This window comes from Zingiber officinale, chromosome 4B (assembly GCF_018446385.1).
Source record: "Zingiber officinale cultivar Zhangliang chromosome 4B, Zo_v1.1, whole genome shotgun sequence".
Classification (NCBI taxonomy): Eukaryota; Viridiplantae; Streptophyta; class Magnoliopsida; order Zingiberales; family Zingiberaceae; genus Zingiber; species Zingiber officinale.
Window position 1 is genome coordinate 120,623,749 of NC_055993.1, and position 18,228 is coordinate 120,641,976.

The 18,228-nt window shown below is 34.8% G+C and overlaps 1 protein-coding gene across 8 annotated transcripts; it reads left to right on the forward strand.

Moving 5' to 3' along the window:
• The first annotated feature begins 2,122 nt into the window (after window positions 1-2,122).
• On the forward strand, window positions 2,123-18,147 carry LOC121976293 (DNA mismatch repair protein MLH3-like). 8 transcript variants are annotated; one of them, XM_042528395.1, is made up of 25 exons: window positions 2,123-2,248; window positions 2,472-2,605; window positions 2,752-2,803; window positions 2,899-2,946; window positions 3,531-3,685; window positions 3,760-3,817; window positions 4,054-4,111; window positions 4,225-4,317; window positions 4,399-4,561; window positions 4,639-4,654; window positions 4,726-4,949; window positions 6,139-6,217; window positions 6,305-6,361; window positions 6,588-8,192; window positions 8,342-8,417; window positions 8,506-8,635; window positions 8,724-8,924; window positions 13,883-13,927; window positions 14,022-14,075; window positions 14,192-14,298; window positions 15,074-15,122; window positions 15,957-16,016; window positions 17,391-17,463; window positions 17,649-17,734; window positions 17,811-18,147. In XM_042528395.1, exons 2-25 carry the CDS (start codon window positions 2,480-2,482, stop codon window positions 17,994-17,996), a joined length of 3,801 nt encoding a protein of 1,266 aa, XP_042384329.1. In that variant the 5' UTR covers window positions 2,123-2,248; window positions 2,472-2,479; the 3' UTR covers window positions 17,997-18,147. The 8 variants fall into 8 exon arrangements, 7 of the variants coding, with proteins under 7 accessions (XP_042384329.1, XP_042384333.1, XP_042384332.1 ...); XM_042528399.1 differs by having other exon boundaries at window positions 2,139-2,285; window positions 3,999-4,143; XM_042528398.1 differs by having other exon boundaries at window positions 2,139-2,285; window positions 3,999-4,111.
• Window positions 18,148-18,228: the final 81 nt, after the last annotated feature.

Below are 18,228 nucleotides of genomic sequence, written 5' to 3' on the forward strand. Positions count from 1 at the left end.
GACATTACACTCTGATGATATTGGCTCTAGTGATTCACTTTTTAGTTGATCTATCATATTTACCCATGTTGATATTGTACCATAAATGACATGCGCGACTATTGATTAAGGGGGGTGTATTCAATGTTGGACTTTTAATTACTTTGAATGACCTTTGTGGATTTTAAAAGTCTAGATGTATTCAATCTAAACTCTATAGAAATCTAATGGTATCCAAATTGAATTTTTATAGAGTTTTAAAAAGTTATGTGATATTCAAACTCGACTTTTTAAAACTCTATGAAAATCTTTTGGTATCCAAAATGTTAATAGATTTTCATGGATTATTTTAGAATTCCTTGGATATAAATTTTAACTAATGAGAGCTCTCCAAAATACTTGGTACAAATTTAATAAATAAATAAGATTTGAGAATTTATCTTAATTGATGATAATATATGAAGATGAATTTTAATTCTAACAAATAAATGTTAGATGATCATAAATATACAATTATGTATATTATAGAACTTAAAAGAAGAAATAAAAATTGAAATAATAAATGATACCTCTTTGATTTATTAAATAAGATTAAATTCATGCACATCTTTCATGATTACCCACTTAGCCATTTGACTAATTTTCTCTACATTCCTTGACCTCTAGTTTTGTAGGCACAGAGATCCTTTTGATATTGTAGTTGGTTTTGGAATTCCATAGAGTTGCTCAGAGATCTCGACGTGCTGATTTTTCTAGTTTGTCTTACTTTTATTACGTTATATTTACATTTTGTAATTTTAATTCAGATGTCATTTATTTATATAGTCTTGTAGTCTAGAAAACTATGATATATATATATATTTGTTATTCTATTTTGATAGTTCCTAGGGGTTCTTTTTATTATATCGTCACAAAGTGAGGTACCGAGAACTAGACCCCCGATACGCGATAGCACTGTTCATCCACTGTTTCAATTCTAGAAAACCTAGAATCTATTTTCCGCCCAAAAACGACCGAAGACGCGATCAATAACCCTAGCTTCGAAGTAGTGATTAATAACTCTAAAAATTGAGATTTTGAGATCGAAGAAGAAGGAAATTGAAGTGATTTGTTTTAGTTCCCTTCAACTTTCGCGTATCTTCTTTCGCCTCTTTTTGGAAACAAATAGATAGAAAAAGGGAAAGGTTTTTTATACAGATTTCATGTTAGAAGTGTACCCGGATGTCGCTCTTACGAGTTCAGGTTCGATGTCGGATCGTCAAGATTCGAATCTAAAATATACCATGTGGTTGCCCCACTACACTCACCAGTCAAGAAAAAAATCATAAAATTAAGAATTAGTTAAAAAAATAAATTTAAATTAATTTATTTTTGAAATTCGTAGTTAGGTTGGATTTTAAATTTGAAAAAATATGAAATTATCACATTATTTATTTTCAAATCTCGAATTTTCTTTTCAAGAAAAGGAGGAGCTCTATTTTTTATATTATTTTTTTTGATAAAAATCAAAAGAGTGCTTAGTTAGCCTAATGCCAAAAATAAAGATACTATCATAATTTTTTTATCAAAAATATTTTTATTCTAATATTATTATAACCGTCATAGCTATTACAATATACTACAGCTACTATAGTTGTTGCAATGTGTCTAATAAAGTTTTTTTTCCCAACTTAATAAATATTGCTTAAACTTAAAATCATCTTAAACAATGTAATAGTCACTTAATAGCGACTATAATTATAAAAAATAATTAATTGATATTATAATGTTGTTTTTAGAAGAGGGGTATGATTTTGATTTTAAAAAGTAAACAGTATTTTTTTTTAACGATTTTCATAATCAGAGAATCTTTTAAATTTTAGAGAAATGATATTTTTAAGAAAAAATATCAATTTTTTTTTTAAAGATAAATATATAAATGATAGGACTTATAAAAATAAAATAGTGGATCCCATCATTTATGTGTTTATTCTTAAAAAATTTTCATAAGATTTTTTTTTTTTTTTTTTTTAATTTGTATCAAAACTCTAAATTTTAAGGTATTTATTTTGAATATAAAAAACAAAACTAGTTTCCTTTGGCAGGTTAACGGATTCTGTCAAGTTATGACTTATCCGACAAGGAACCCCGCGTTATCGACTCGGAACTGGCACGAGTGGACTCGGACTCTTCGAGAATCCCATCGGATCCAACGTCACTGGTGCACTTCGTACTCACCGTTGCGAGGATTCCCGCTTTTCTTCTCAGCGACATCGGCCGGCGACGACAGGTGTTTCTTCCTTCTCTTCGTCCTCCGATTTGATCCAGTGAGTTATTTGTAAATCTTTCGTGGCATTCTTCTTCGCTACTCCCTCGCACATCGTTCCATACGCTTTTCTTGGTGAACGTCATATGGTTTCTAGGGTTCTCATGCCTCCCATAAGATACTCGATTGTATTTGTTAGCGTCGATATTTATTGGTTGATAGGTTGGATTATATGTTCTTCCTACAGCTTGTTCAATGAACCCAGTAAAGCGTTTGCCGAGGAGTGTTCATGGTCCCCTGAGATCTAGCGTACTTATGTTTGACTTGCCGAGAGTGGTGGAAGAATTGGTGAACAATAGTCTAGATGCTGGTGCTGCTAAGGTGTGGCCATAGTTTCAATTTCTTACAATTTCTGTTTGTTCAGATCATGGCACGGCGACTAATTCACTGTTGCCCTTGTTCATTCTCTTGCGCGATATATGTGGTTTATTACTTTACTGTTGCCTCTAATTTACTTCTACTTCCAGGTCTCTGTTTTTGTAAATGTGAGAACATGTTATATCAAAGTAGAAGATGATGGTGCGTGAATTTACTTCTTTCATCATTTTTCTTTTTATTTCATCTTTTAGAAATACTCGCTGAAAAGGTATGTGTAACCTTTTCTCTGATTCCAGGTCGTGGTATTTCGAGAGATGAACTGGTCATCTTGGGAGAAAAACGTGGTCTGAAATTCTCTCTCTCTCTCTCTCTCATCTTATGGGCTGATGAAAGTGCATGTTTTTAGTGAAATTAGAGTTCTATCTGTATACCGGTATTGGATACCATTTGGAATTTTATTGGATAGGGTGTGAATTGAATCTGACCAAAATTTGTTGATCTGGATGAAAATGTTTTAATATATTTCTTATATGTCATGCTTCTTTAGCTCATTGGTTATACTTTTTTAGCACTATAAGCAATAACTTTTAGCTTTCAGCTGTGGTACAACATTCCTTTTGCCTGGCAGCATCCTTCCATTGAACAATAGGATAAATGGAATTCATGTTTTTATTACTTTTCTCAGTTATAAGAGTGCCAAATTAGATTTATATTACATATGTCCAATTGAATTTGATGGTTCTTGAGCATAGCTTCATTTTTACCAGTTGCCTCCTCGATTGCTATAATTCTCATTCCTATAATGTGCCAGCTCAATTCTCTATTTAAACCTCTCTCACATGAATCACTTTAGACTGTAGAATGTAGAGGACTTATTAGCTCGATATTTTGACTGCTAAGATAAAGAAGTCTTATCGTGTGCCAACAGCAACTTCAAAGTCTGCTCTCTTGGATGACATAAAAGTTGGCAGTCATGGATTAGGTTCTGAAGGAGACATGATGATCTCACTTTCAGATATTTCAATAGTTGAAATTCGAACAAAGGCACGAGGGAAGCCCAATGCATATTGCAAGATTATAAAGGTACTGATTTTGCTTGATTATTGGTTAGATAGAATTGGACTTAATTTCTTCAATAAAGTATTTTAAATTGCCAGGGATCAAGGTGCTTATTTCTTGGAATTGATGATCAGAGAGAAGATGTTGGCACAACAGGTAGTTTCCTTCCCCTGAGAGATCCTTCTAGACCCCTTAATTTTAAGGGATTAAACATAGTTGATGATGGTGATGATTATCTTTCTAGATTATCTGAATCAGAATTATCAAGTTTGTGCTATCTGTTGTAAATTTTAAGACTCAATTTATCTAATGAAATACTGAATTCTAATTAATCCAGCACCAGTACCCCAGTCCTAAAATGGTGCCTTATGGCTCTCTCTCATCTCCTGCAGTTGTTGTTCGAGATTTATTTTACAACCAACCTGTTAGGAGAAGATACATGCAATCTAGGTTGCTTTCTTTGAACTTGTGCACCTTGTCTTGTAAGTTTATATGCTTGCACTGTTGGCTACGTGTTAGACAAAATTTTAATTGGGAATCTATCTTTTGTTTCACTCATCAAGCACACAAAAAGTGATTCATTGTGTGAAGAAAGTTATTGTACGAGCTGCTTTAGTCCACCCACAAGTTTCTTTCAAACTGATTGATATTGACAGGTGCATCTTTTTACCAATAACTTACTGCATATTTGTATATTTCTATCCAGTTAAATGTTCTTCTTGTGGATTATGATGCAGAGAAGATGAGCTACTTAACACAGTGCCTGCCTCATCTCCTCTGCCTTTGGTTTCTAGTATGTTTGGCGATGTATCTTGTTCACTTCGCGAAGTGGGTTTCTCTGATGATATACTTATGCTTACTGGATATATTTCTCGACCGGGCGAAGTTTTCTCTACGAAGGTTCATACTTAACTTAAGAAAAACAACATTGTGTATCTGATGTATATTTGTTAATAACAGACATTGCACTTTTTCAGGTTCTCCAGTATCTATGTATCCTTTTTTCCTCTTTGGTTCTGGTTAAACTCTTGACAACTTGGCATTGCCTTCTTAATTCTATTCAGATGTGAACTTGAGGTTTGTCAGCAAGGGTCCAATTCATAATTTGCTCAATAATCTGGCATCAACAGTTATGTGTTCTTCAGCTCTTCATTCTGTTGATCATCTTCTGCAAGGCAGAAAGAAACGAAAAATACAAGCTAATCCTGCATTTATACTTAACCTACACTGCCCTTTTTCTCTCTATGGTATTCATTCTGAACCATCAAAGACAATTGTTGAATTCAAGGTGCTAGCTCTTTTACACGTTCTTAATATTACTTGTGCAAATGTTCAATTTTTTTCTTTAACATCTTTGACCTTTTACTGCAACAATGAAAACCTCCATGTATTGTTCATTTCTAAGTTCTACAAATTTCTAACATCATACCTGCGAGTCACTTCACTTTGGCTTCTATATGATTAACTTTACATGCATCAACACACTCAATGCCCCCAACATCAACAAACAATATTAGTCCCAGCATGTGGTTGGCCATTGAGATTTTTCTCCCTCTAGTGAAATTTATGCAAGGCTATATCACTGTTTATATCTAGATATCTTGAACCACTTCTGATGATATTTTTTAGATTTCTTTTGGTCTCTGTATATATCCTAGACCTTCAACTAATCAATTCAGTTTGTTTAACTATATAATCTATGATCATCTTTGAAATTTCTATACTCTCTTAATTTATTTTATCCTATTTTATTTTCTAGTTGATCTAATTGCTTCTGGTGATAATATATTTTAACACCATCTAAAAAAGCAGTCTAGGTGACCACATGTTCTGCAAAGGATCGTATCGCATAAAGCACATGCGGTCCCCATGTGGTTGACTTGAATATGCAGCACTAGATGGTCTATGCAGTCCATGTATATGCACACACAAAAAACTGAAAACTAGGTTTGTTCGTAGTTTCAGACCTGTTTATTTTGTTTGTCCAAGTTGAGAGAGCTCTTGAGTCATTGCAATTTCATTTTGACATTTTTTTCTTTCTTAGACCTTGAAAGGACATCTCTTATGAAACATCCCTACTTTTCTTGTGTGACCTTAAACATTAGTTATAGGTGTTGACTTTTTAAGTGTTGTTTTGAAGGATGTTATTTCATAAGATACACAGTTAAGGAAAAATTTATAATTACTTTACTTGGATGCGTTTGACTAAATCTTTATTCATTTTTCTGAAATGTTACATCATGGAATAGTCTAGTGAAGATTTATCTCTTTATAATAGATCATCAATTTGTGCTTTTTTTTCTTTTTCTTGAACTAGTGATGGGTCTGAACTCTTTATAGACCTGCTTGCTAATGCTTTCTGAAGTAGAATTTCTTTTGCATTTGACTTGGACTAATTTGGTTAAGTAATATTTACTTTTTCAGTCAATAGATGCAATTTTTGGAAGGTGTAGTTACATCTTGCTGTTTCTTTTTAGGACTGGGAAAAAATCTTAACATTCTTTGAGGAAGCTGCTAGACATCATTGGCAGCAACATTTGGCACCTCCTCAGCAAGGTGCTGCTCTTAGACATGCACTTGCAAATTTAAGGAACATGATATTTTGTAAGATGCGCCTATTGCTCATCTGTTGTTTGTCTACAGGCAATTCTTTTCCCCAGCAAAATCACAGACCTAGAACATGTAAAGCACAAGATGAAGGTGTATACAGTGTTTCTTGATAAACAAATTTTTATTTCCAATGGCTGGATGTGTGCTCGATTAGTTTAAGGCTGTATTGTGCCATTTTTTTTCCTTGAGTTTTTTTCTCTTTTTTTTTTTTTTTTTTTTTTTGCAAAATTTTCTTTAGTGGTTGACATGTTAAAATTCACATAGTTGAAGTTTGGAGTAAGTTCTTTCAATTGTTTCCACTGGATATTGTTTTCAGAAACTTCCATTAGAGATACTACGAAGGGTGTTAGCTTCATGAAGAAGAGAAGCAGTTGCCAGATACAACAGAACTCTCCCCAGACACAAATGACAATCCCACTAGGTTTTAATTCAGAAGATACTGATGTTTCTCAAGATCATGAAAGGTCAAAGAATGATCTCAATAATTTTTTTAGGAATTCTGAATCATGTCAATTTGAAATTGATAAGATCAAGGAGTCAAGTCCTCTCCAAATTTTCAAGGAAAGTGCAGAAAATTTGCTTGATTCGACATACCATAACATCACTTGCATGGACATTGATTCTTATAAGGGTTTTAGCAATTGTTTGTTGCAAAATAATGTTATTTCAGATCCCGTACCTCAGTTTGTAGATGAGCATGATATGCTAAATTCTTGTTCTAAGTACATGTGTTCTAAAGAAGTAGGAAACTCGAGTGAGGCGGCAGCTTCTGATGCTACTTCACCTAAGTTTCAGGATGCCAAAATAACATATCAACAAGTTGAGTTTTCACCTCCCTTTTGTTCTTTGCTCAGCAAATCAGGTACTAAATCTACTAATGGCTACTCGTTAATGAAAAATATGAACTATGGCTCGCCATACTACTCAAGGCATAGCGAATCGAATTGCAGTATTGATTGGTCAAGAAGTGACTTGTCTTGTGAGGATATAGATCTCATGATTTCTGGTTATAACATTAAGCATTTAAACTACAGAAGTACATTTCCTTGTGAAATAGTTGATGTCTCTATTCCTTCTTTTCCAACAGTTAGAAAATGCCAGACAATTAGGCATCCTTATGTCTCATCTAGTGATTTGATCAGCCCTTATTCCTTTGGTCATGATTGCTTAAGCAGTTCCCAGGGGTTTGATATTGGTCTAGGAGAGTGGGCAATTAGTCCCCATTATGAAATTCCTGGCTTATGTGCCTGGCCTACAAGATCAACTGTGGAGGAATTTGGTCCTAAAAATAGGAGCCCTTCAGAAAGCAAATTGATGCCTTTTGAAGGTTATGAAAATTGGCCTTGTCAGAAATCAGAATGCAAAGATGAATGTCTGAGTCTAACTCAGGATAGTTCAACTGTTCTTTTTCCACGCGAAAGATGCATGGCAACCAAACTGGACTGGAATTTCTCACCAAGTCCCATGAGTAAAACACACAGTTTTCAACTTGCAGATGATATGGACTCGGAAAATGTTTGCTCATTTCCTACAGTAGCTAAGTTGGACTGGAATCACTCTCAAAATCCGTTGAGAAAAACATATAGTTTTTGCCCTAAAGATGATATGGTATTTGACAATATTTGCTTATCTGGTAAGGTAAATGATGATATTAGCTGCTTTTCAATAGGAACTTTGGATTGCAATTACATGGAGGATAAGCCCAAATGGGATGCTGTGCAAAAGGATAGTGTGAAGGTAGGAAATTTGCAGGATGCCCAAGAATTTCAAAGTAAACGTTTACCTTTGAATTACATGGAAAGATCAAGAAGTCAGTCAGCTCCTCCCTTTTACAGAGGCAAGTGCAAGTTCTCTGTCCTTGGTTGTCCGACTACCGTAGCTGTGAAGAAATCTAGTTCTCCATTCTCCAAAAAATCAATTGGTATGACAGTTATTTTTTAAAAGTATTTTCTTCTTTGCTTAAGCCTGTTTTGGTGCTGCTGGCATTCATGGATTATAGATGTGCTTTTCATTTATTTCTGAATTATAGTAGTTTGTTTTTATATCTGGCAAATACTACATGTTCACCAGGTGATTTGTCACACCCTTATGCATCTCAGCCGCTCCTGCAGCCTTTCGCCTCTGAGGATTGCCTGCAAGATTCCATGTAACTTCCTTGTTAATAGTTTTCCTTTGATGTTTGCCACTTGAACGGTCTTTTATTAATTTCATTTTTTATTATTTTCCTTAATTAGAGAACCCAGTAGTGAAAAGATAAACATTTATGATGTAAGATACCGCTGCCCAGACAATGCAATCAATGATATACAAGAAGATTCAACATCTGTGTTGGTTAAATGGCGTCCTGGAGTTTACCAGACTAAGGTTTAATATCCCTGATTTGTCAAGTTGAGTTGATTTATGATGCAATCGATTTGTGATGAATGAACAATCTTTTCTTCATTTTTCTTAGGATGGTGGCAGTTCACAGAAATCTTTCCAACAGGCTGATGATATACTTGACATTTCTTCTGGTCTCCTACATTTCACTGGTGACTCATTAGTTCCTGAATTAATTGATAAAAATTGCCTGCATGATGCTAGGGTTCTCCTTCAGTTGGACAATAAATATATTCCAGTGATGGCTAGTGGAAATTTGATGGTCATTGATCAGGTATCAACTTTTCCTTTTGTGAAGATGTGGTGAAAATGATTGCTCAACATTGTTAATGTTGCAAATGGATTATTGTTTAGATATTGCAGAAGAATCATCTTTCTTGCTACCATCTGTGGTGAATGTTTTACTTATTCACACCGAACATTAACAACCATTTAGTGTCTTTTATTTCTCACCACTGGTCAAATCTTGATGTTCATTCTCTTGCTAGCTTACTTATTGGATATTGGATGCATAGTGATTGAGGTGCTTTGAGAGAGTAAACTTTTTATGTGCTTCAAGTAGCTTGCTTGTGCTTCAATTCTCTGTTGTACAGGTGCAGGTTAAATTATGGTTTAGTAATGCAATTTGATTTGCAGGATTGGTCCTGTTATACCAAATGTTGTTAACTTGTTTTTCTACACTCGGATATATATATTTTATTTGAACATAGCAATATTTAGGTTTATTGACGATCTTGAATTTGAACTAGAGATATTTGGGTTGGTTATAATTTGAGAGAATCTGACCCAAATGTGACAAGTCATATGGATTATGCCATCCACTAGGGAGTATTATTAGAAGACAGTCAGAAATTAAGGAGATATGTATTTGTATTGGAATTATGGGCAACTTCCATGTACTCCCCTTGGAGCTTCAAGCATTCCATGTATCCCATATCCCGAATCTCCACTTTGGTCTAGTCACTTCACTAAGCTCATGTGGCAAATTTAAATCTATAAAATGGTAAGGAAAAACAATCTGTTCAATCCATTTGAGATTTTGAAAGTGTTATCATGCAGGTTTTTTATTTTCCCTCATTTCATTAACATAATTGCCATGCCCTGGTTGTTAAGGATCAGTGGTCCAGCTAGAGGGGATGGGGAGTGAAGAGATGTTGCACAATTTTCTCCCAAGTGCGTGCATGTGATGATATCAAGATAATAAATAATATGCAGCAGAAATAAAGTAAAATAGACACAATATTGGAATAATTAATATAAAGTGGTTCAAAGACTTGCTCTTACATCCACAACCGTTGTTGCATCCGATGCTGACACCCTTGATAGAATCCACCATTGTGTTCTTTAACTGAAGCGATGGAGGAAGCCTCTAAAAATCAGGGATGAAATCTCACGAGCTAGCTAAAGAGCTCTACAGGAGGATGAAACCTTGCCAAGGAATCAAGGATGAAAACTCACGAGTTAGAAATCTCATTTGGTATCTTTGAGACTTTAAATTTTGCTTCCAAAGCTTCCTTATGATCTTTTGGCACTTCAGTATTGACGGAGAGTAGCTAGAAATAATTTTGTGCAAGTTCTGACACCAAAAGAACCACAAAAATTTGATTTAAATTCAGCTTCAACAATCATATCCTGTCTACTTAATTTGATCTATCAAATCTTAGGTCAGCCTAACTTTCGTTTTCAAATTGTTGGTGCAAACATTTCAAATCTTATATTGACCTATAAAAATCTTAGATCACCTCAGCTAATCTAGGTAGTTGACCTAATTACATTATGTAATTTAGCTGCGTAGACTGCTGTGTAAGCTGACCTAGTAGTTCCCTTGGGTTAACCTTACCCTAGTTTGACTTAGCAAAACCTATTGTTCAAGCAGTGTTCTAAAAATCGGACTAGGCGGCCGCCTAGGCGCTAGGCGCCAACCAACCGCATCGAAAACATGCTAGTCGACCGGCCTTGGTGCCTAGGTGGGATTAGGCGGCCCTAGGCTCTGATTAATTGATCGAATCGTCGATTTTCATGATTTATTTTAGTTTGAGGTTTTAAATTTAAAGCCTAATTTAAAAAAAAAAACTGAAATGTAATTTTTTTTTATAAGCTTTAAACTTTAGTCCAACAAGAAAATCGATTTGTTGGCTTACCCTAGTAGTTAGTACCAAACTTCATCTTCATCGTACTGAGTAACCAGAGCCGGATAAATTAGAGTGAATGAAGAAGTCCACATTTATGAGAAATTAGAGAGTTAAAAGGTTGGAGAAATCGATTTGAAGAAAAATTTGTTGTCGGGTCTTTCCTAGCGACTTGGACGCGATTGAATTGAAGCTTGGTCAAAGTCTCATCCATTGGAATTGTCATTTTATCAGACAACTGCGAAGAAGCTCTAGAGTGAGAGAACTTCGCGAGGATGATTTTGCATCCGAAGAAGAGGATCACAATGATAATATTGAGTTGTGTCTGATGAAAAACAAGTTGTTGAAAATTATAGAGAAATAGAACAAATTTGTGATATTTTATTAGATGTGTAATTTTATACTCATTTTAAATTTGATGTTATTGTGTTGGAATTATAGAATGTGATTTATTATGTACTTTATGTTGATACCGTGGAATCTGCCTTACAGCGCCTAGTCCCCGCTTAAGCGGCCTAGGCGCTAGTCTGGCGCCTAGCGAATTTTAGAACCTTGTGTTCAAGTTACTTCCTTCTAGGCAATTACAAACCCTCGTCAACCAAATAGAAGGTGTTGGTCGACCAATTTCTAAGCAAATGCTCGCACTCTTTAGAAAGCACCATTAAGGTCGACCTAACAAAGACCCTAGATCGACCTACCTTCATCTTCTAGGGTAGGCATCTGATAAAGACTATCTAAGACCTAAGTTGGCTAACATTTGAGCACTAGGATAAAAGGTTGTAGCTAACCATCTCTACCTATAAGTTAAATCAAATCATCACAATGTTTCTAGCCGAAACAAACCCAAAATATTACAATGATCAATATTGTGGGTCTTCAGTCCATCTCTAAACTTGATCATCCTTGAGGTTAAAGCTCTACACGGCTCCATCCTCAATCCTGTAAGTCCATCAACCAAGCTTGCTTCACCATCTCCGAGATCAATATGATTAGACATGCACACTCGTAGGAGATCATCAAATGTAAACACCTAACTGAAAGTGTTTAACAAACATCAAAGTTTTGTGATTAATTCTAATCACAAGGGAGGAACGAGTTCCCCATCACTATTGATTAGGGGGTAGGACTAAGGAATGAAGTATCGTTTCGTGCTGTTCGGCACGAACGGTTTTTACGGTTTCACCGGGGAGGCGACACATCACTGGCGATGGTCTCAAGCAGCAAGGATGCATCGCCGGAAGCTTCCGGTGCCGATGGAGTCGTCATGGGGCGCCTGAAGAGTTGTGGGCATTTGAGGCGTCGCAAGGCAACGTTTTTGGTGCTGCCAAAGGCGTCGCGGGACGGTTCCAACGCCGTCGGAGGCGTCCGCGGGGCGTCGCGAGCGTGTGGCGTTGGTGTCGGGTTTAGGTTTAGGTACTGTACAAAATTAATATTCCTATTTAAATAAATCAAACAATTCCTACCTTAAGTGTGATATTTGAAAGAGACTTTCATTAACCCTAATTAAATTATCTCAATAAAATATATTTTAAATTTTAAAAAATAATAATAAATTTTATTAAATAATATTCTGAAATTGTTTTTTATGTTTTAAATTTTATTTAAAAATTCTAATTTTTTTTAAAAAAATTCTATTTTTTTTTAAATTCTAAAAAATTATTATTTTATAAAAATTTTAATAAATCAATTTTATATTCTACTTCTTTTAATTATTTTATATTTATTTACTATTTTAATGTTTAATTTATATTTTATTTTTTTTACTATTTTAAATATATATATTATTTAAATTATTAAATAAATAAATAGTTAATTTATATAATTATTATATATAAAATAGTATTTTGTATTAATTTATATAATTATGATTATTTAATCTGGACATTGGAGAATTATGAAGGTTACCTAAGCAAAATATTACAAGAACCCTTTTAGTATTAGTAAGATAACATATTATAATGTATTAATTTTAATTTGAGTTATTGATTGATCAATTTTCTTTAAAAAAAATTATATTTAATTATTTTTTCTAACAATATTGAGTTGTTTAATAATGGGGAACTTATATAAAATCAATATACAACTTATTTTTAAATTATACACAATAAATATATTTATCTAATAATTATTATATATATATATACCGAAACTGTATCGACACGATACGATACCGAAACCGTATCGTTCCTGTCTGAAACCGAAACATTGGCACGGGTCGAGATTTTAAACCTTGAGTATGACTGACTTGGAGAGCATTGATTGAAGAGGGTTATTGCATACTGCTAAACTCTAAAGGCTAAACTTAGGGGTGCAATCGAGTCGAGCCGAGCCGAACTCTTGAATGTTTGAGCTTGGCTCATTTATAATCGAGCCGAGCTCGAGCTTTATTTAACGAATATATTCATGGCTCACGAGCTTATTCGAGCTTTTATCGAGCCTAAACGAGCTTAATAAATATAAATCATAAATTTAAATATTCATTAAAAATTAAATTATATATTTAGAGAAAATTATAATATTATTATTAAATTTTATAATTTTATTCTAATAAATAAATTTAATATATTTATCTATATTTTTCATAAGTAGAGTGCAAAATCTATAAATTCAATATTAAAACTATTATTTTTTTATTTAAAAGTTGCTTAATGAGCTTAACGAACGTGTTCACAAGCTAACGAGCCGAATATTACGAAGCTTGAGCTTGGTTTATTTATCTTAACGAGCCTCATTAAACGATCTCAAACGAGCTTTTATCGAATCGAACTTCGAATAGCTCGCGAGCGGCTTGGTTCATTTACACCCCTAGCCTAAACTCAGCTTTCTATGGTTGATAATATAAGCTACGAGAGTGAGACTTAATGGAAGAGAAAAATATGAATAATTGGCCATAGCCGTTCTGCCTTGCCCTAATTTTGCCTTCATCTTGTTCTCCAACATATTTGTATCTTTTATTTTTTATATTTTAACTGATACAAGATGGTATAATACCCAATATCAAATATGTACAACGTGCAGTTGAAGTGATAGTGTACTCACTCTTTGTTTAAGGAGGTCTTGTTAGTCTGTATTCATTTACCTGTAATGTTTTACTTGTTATCAGCATGCAGCAGATGAACGGATTCGTTTAGAAGAACTGCGTCGAAAAGTAAGTTGCATACTGCACTGAAGTGCTGAGCATTTTCAAATTATGTAAACAGATACATTATGTTGTTCCTCAAACTTATGATTATGGGCGATAGGTTCTGTCTGATGAAGGCAGAGAAATTACTTACCTAGATTCAGAGGAGGAGTTGGTGAGTTGGCATTTGTCTTATTGCTAAACTCTCTCCTTTTTCTTGAGGCTCTTCTTTGATTAACTCTTTTTGTTAGTTAATAACTTCTTGTTTTTTTTTTCACTGATAACTATTAGGTTCTTCCTGAGATGGGGTTTCAGCTGTTGCATAAGTATGCTGAGAAGATAAAGGCATGGGGTTGGATTTTTAATAGTCAAAGCCAATTGCCTGAGTTATTCCAGAAGTAGGACCTTATTTATGTTATTTCCTTATCTTTCTGTATAAAGAAGAAAGAAAGCATTTTGTTCTGTTTGTTTTGCATGAAATGTCTGTTTGTACAAAAATATTAAACGAGGTAAAATTTTCAATAATCTTTTTTTTTCCAGAGGAGATTTTTCTGTGTCGGTGCACAAAGGGAATATTTTCCCCTTCTTTGAGGCTCTATTCAGCTGATGATTGGCGGACGAGGGAGGGATCGTAGACTAGCATAGAGGGGTCATTGAAGTGAGCAAAGGGGTGCTCGACGATGCACACAGACTCGTGAACAAGGGTGGATGGTGGAGTGAATGCTCTTCTATGAGGGTGGAGGTCTCGCAGACCGAAGGGGAGCTCATCAATGACAGTGGAGGGCTTGTGGACAAGGGTGGTAGGTAGAGGGGTAGGCTCTTGGGCAAGGGTGGAGGGCTTGCAAATGGTGGGGATAAACTGCCAATAGAACTCGATTGCAAGTTCCCAACAATTTAGTTCAAAAATGAAAAGATGCAAATTAAGGGATGACAGTGAAATTGCTCCTATGGTTTAATGAGCAAGAGCCATTCAAGAATTATATGGACTCACAGTTTCCCTACCTCTGATCTTTCTTCATACTTGTTTTGTGTAACTTTGTTGCAACAGTGAATTACATATTCTCATTGTAACTATATCATGTTTTTTAATAGCATTTTTGTCCATCGACCCTAAGTTTGGTGTCATATATTTATATGCATATATGGACTAAATAACCTATTTTGTTTTTTCAGGAACCTGAACCATTTTAAAAGAAACCAATGTGGTGTTACTCTTGTTGCCGTGAGTAGCCTTGCTCTTTTAGTGCAAACAAATCAAATATATAATTCCAAGTAATTACATGTATAATTATACATTCCTTCTACACATGCATGGCTTGTTTCTTCTCATGTAATGATGCATCAATTATTAGTGAATTTGTTCTTGTTTGTAACAAATTATTGATGCTAAATTGTTCTTTTAATATTAGCAATCTCGAGTTACGCCAGTTGATATGCATTTTGATATTTAACTTCGTCTGTCTGTCTTATTTAGTGTTGAATTAGAGTTAGCCAAACCACAGGGAAGTGTTGCATTTCTGTGGATATGATGCCCAGATACTTCTTGCCTATGATTTTGCCCTCTATCTTCATATGAGATTTATGGTGTCTCCACTCTATACAAACATCAAAATAGATGAAATGAAGACTGCAAGATGTGGGAAGGTCTTTTAGTCTCTGGTCTTTGTTGTGTTCAGGGAGTTCACCTCCGTTGGAGCAAATGATGAGCTTTGACATTAGATTCTTTCCTCCTAGAAATCACATAAGAATCTCAATCTTAGTAATCATGCTGAAAATCTTTATTATCCTCAGGTGTAACAAACTTTTGGTTAGCTTAGATCTCAATACTCAAGTGGAAGTTGAGTATTGATTGACAAGATCATGTAGCTTTGCTGAAAATTAGTCTTTTAGAACTTTCCAATGCCACCTTTAGTTGGTTTTATGTTGTCTTTATTATTATGAATCCTTTTGAGTCAGTTTTTTCTTCATTACACTTTTCATAAGATTGGTATGCTACCTTCAACTGATTATGTCTATTCTCTCCCAAATAATTGCACATTCTCAAATTGTCATGCAGGTGCCTTGTATCTTAGGTATTAATTTGACCATCAAGGATCTTCTTGAGTATATCGAGCAGGTATTATTGATTCTTTTTCTAGAACTTCGTTTTATTCCAAGTTGGATTCATCACACTTTTCTGAGGTACTTTTTTATGTTTATTCTCATTACTCTTGCTGATCAGAATGAAATTGTCTTGTATGGTATGTTATTTGGGTCCATAATCAACTGAAGCAGTTCTTCCTCCTGACTTATTCTCGTCTTTCTCCCATCAATGCAAGTTAACCTTCACAACCAAATTCTTAAACAAGTAACCATTACCTTGTAGTTAACTGCACTAATTTTGCTACTTGAGAGAGTTGGTAGCCTTCTGTGAATGAATCAGAAAGATATATCAATCATAATCAAAATGATGTTTCTGTCAAATTCTATTTGCACTTGGAAATCAAAGAAATCATTTCCACGGACCATGGCTAAACTACCTGTTGTTGAGTCACTGAGGACGGGTTGGCGGGGGCACTGGGGACGAGCGTATTCGTCTTTTTTTTTTTTTGCCACCACTGAGGAGCTACCAGTGAATTGTATTGGACAAGGATTAATGTCTCCATGCCATGCATATATAAACCATTTGCCGATATAATCGGAGTCTTACTACCAAGACAAGCCCAAGTCATTTGGTTGATGATTGGATGGACCTGCCCTCCCCTGTTTTTGGAGTATTTACTAGAACCTGATTCCATGATGTTGAGGTTTGATTTACCTATGTTGAAAAGGAGAGGAAAATGGTCACAAAATTGCCTTGCCCTATACAAGTCATTTTACATTTTTTGGCACCTTCCCTCCTTCCTATTCCCTTGCTAACTTTTCATCCAAGTAACTCTTGCCTAAGAATAGTTAGGTAAAAAAAGGGCAGCCTGGTGCACGAAGCTCCCGCCATATGGGGTCCCAAGGAAGGATCCATTGTACGCAGTCTTACCCTGCTTTTTGCAAGTGGTTGTTTCCATAATTCGAATTCGTGACCTTTTGGTCACATGGCAACAACTTTACCGTTGTGCCAAGGCTCCCCTTCTTAACCGTTGCCTAAGAATAATTAGGTAAAACATATAAATATGCTCCATCTAGATCATTAGCGTACAACTTTATGTTATGGAATTGTATATATCTATAATCTCTTTCTTTAACAAACAGTTTACATAGGTTCGACAAATTATCAACAAATAAGAGAATTGTTAAGTTTGTTACTTTTAATATAACATTATCCTTAATATCCTAGAGTGCCAAATGTTTTGTGGTTGAATTGTCGCACTCAGTATTACAATAAAGATTGATATTCGAATTCTCGCATAAATAGAAGGCTGCCACCAAATTTATTCTTTTTGTTTTTGTTTCCCATGTGAGAGTATTATTGTATATTGGTAGTCCAACATTTTTTTCCCAATGTTTATATTACCAGCTTGTCGAAACTGATGGATCATCAAGTCTTCCACCTTCTGTTCTTCGGATTCTTAATTCCAAAGCTTGCAGAGGTATGCTTGTTTCTCTCTTTCCTTAGTTTGAAGGTTAGCATCTGATATTCTATGATTCAAGTTTCAAAAATAGATTCTCGCATAGGACTGCTGCATATTGTTTGGATGTGGTTATCCGCAAAAGCATTTTTATTGCCATCGTTCTCAGTTGTCTCAGTTTCCTGACTGACAGTTTTTTTCTCTAGGCGCAATTATGTTTGGTGATTCTTTGTTACCCTCGGAGTGTTCTTTGATTGTGGAAGAACTGAAAGCAACATCCCTATGTTTTCAGGTAAACTAATGACTTGTATGATTTACTTGGAAGGCTTTCGTTTTGTTCTCTTCTAATTGATTGAATAATCTTTCAGTGTGCTCATGGAAGGCCAACCATGGCCCCTCTTCTGAACATCTCGGCGCTTCATGAGCAGTTGGAGAAGCTTAAATTCAACAATGGGGGCGCAAATGAGGCATGGCATGGACTCCGCCATCATCCCCGTAGCATTCATCATGCGCAAATGCTTCTAGACTCCAGTAATAGGTTTTGCGGTGGATGATAAGTTTGCCTACTAGTGTTCGAGTTATCTTCGATATATTGTCGAGAAACACCATTTTTCAATGTTATGATTCACAATCATGATCCTTGAGCTGTTTCGATGTAAGAACCACTCATTTGCAATTGCTAATAATGATATATGTTAGTCGCAACTAGCGGGGTAAACGAGTCGAATCTCAGTCAAATAATATAAAAATATTTATATTTGAGTTTTACCTTGAAAAATATATATG

What these genes read in the sequence shown, in the direction of transcription:
- LOC121976293 (XM_042528395.1), top strand. Translation starts at nt 2,480, where the DNA reads ATGAACCCAGTAAAGCGTTTGCCGAGGAGTGTTCATGGTCCCCTGAGA. An exon ending in CATATTGCAAGATTATAAAG is followed by an intron (nt 3,686 to 3,759) that starts GTACTGATTTTG and finishes TTAAATTGCCAG; the next exon opens with GGATCAAGGTGCTTATTTCT. An exon ending in ATGTAAAGCACAAGATGAAG is followed by an intron (nt 6,362 to 6,587) that starts GTGTATACAGTG and finishes TATTGTTTTCAG; the next exon opens with AAACTTCCATTAGAGATACT.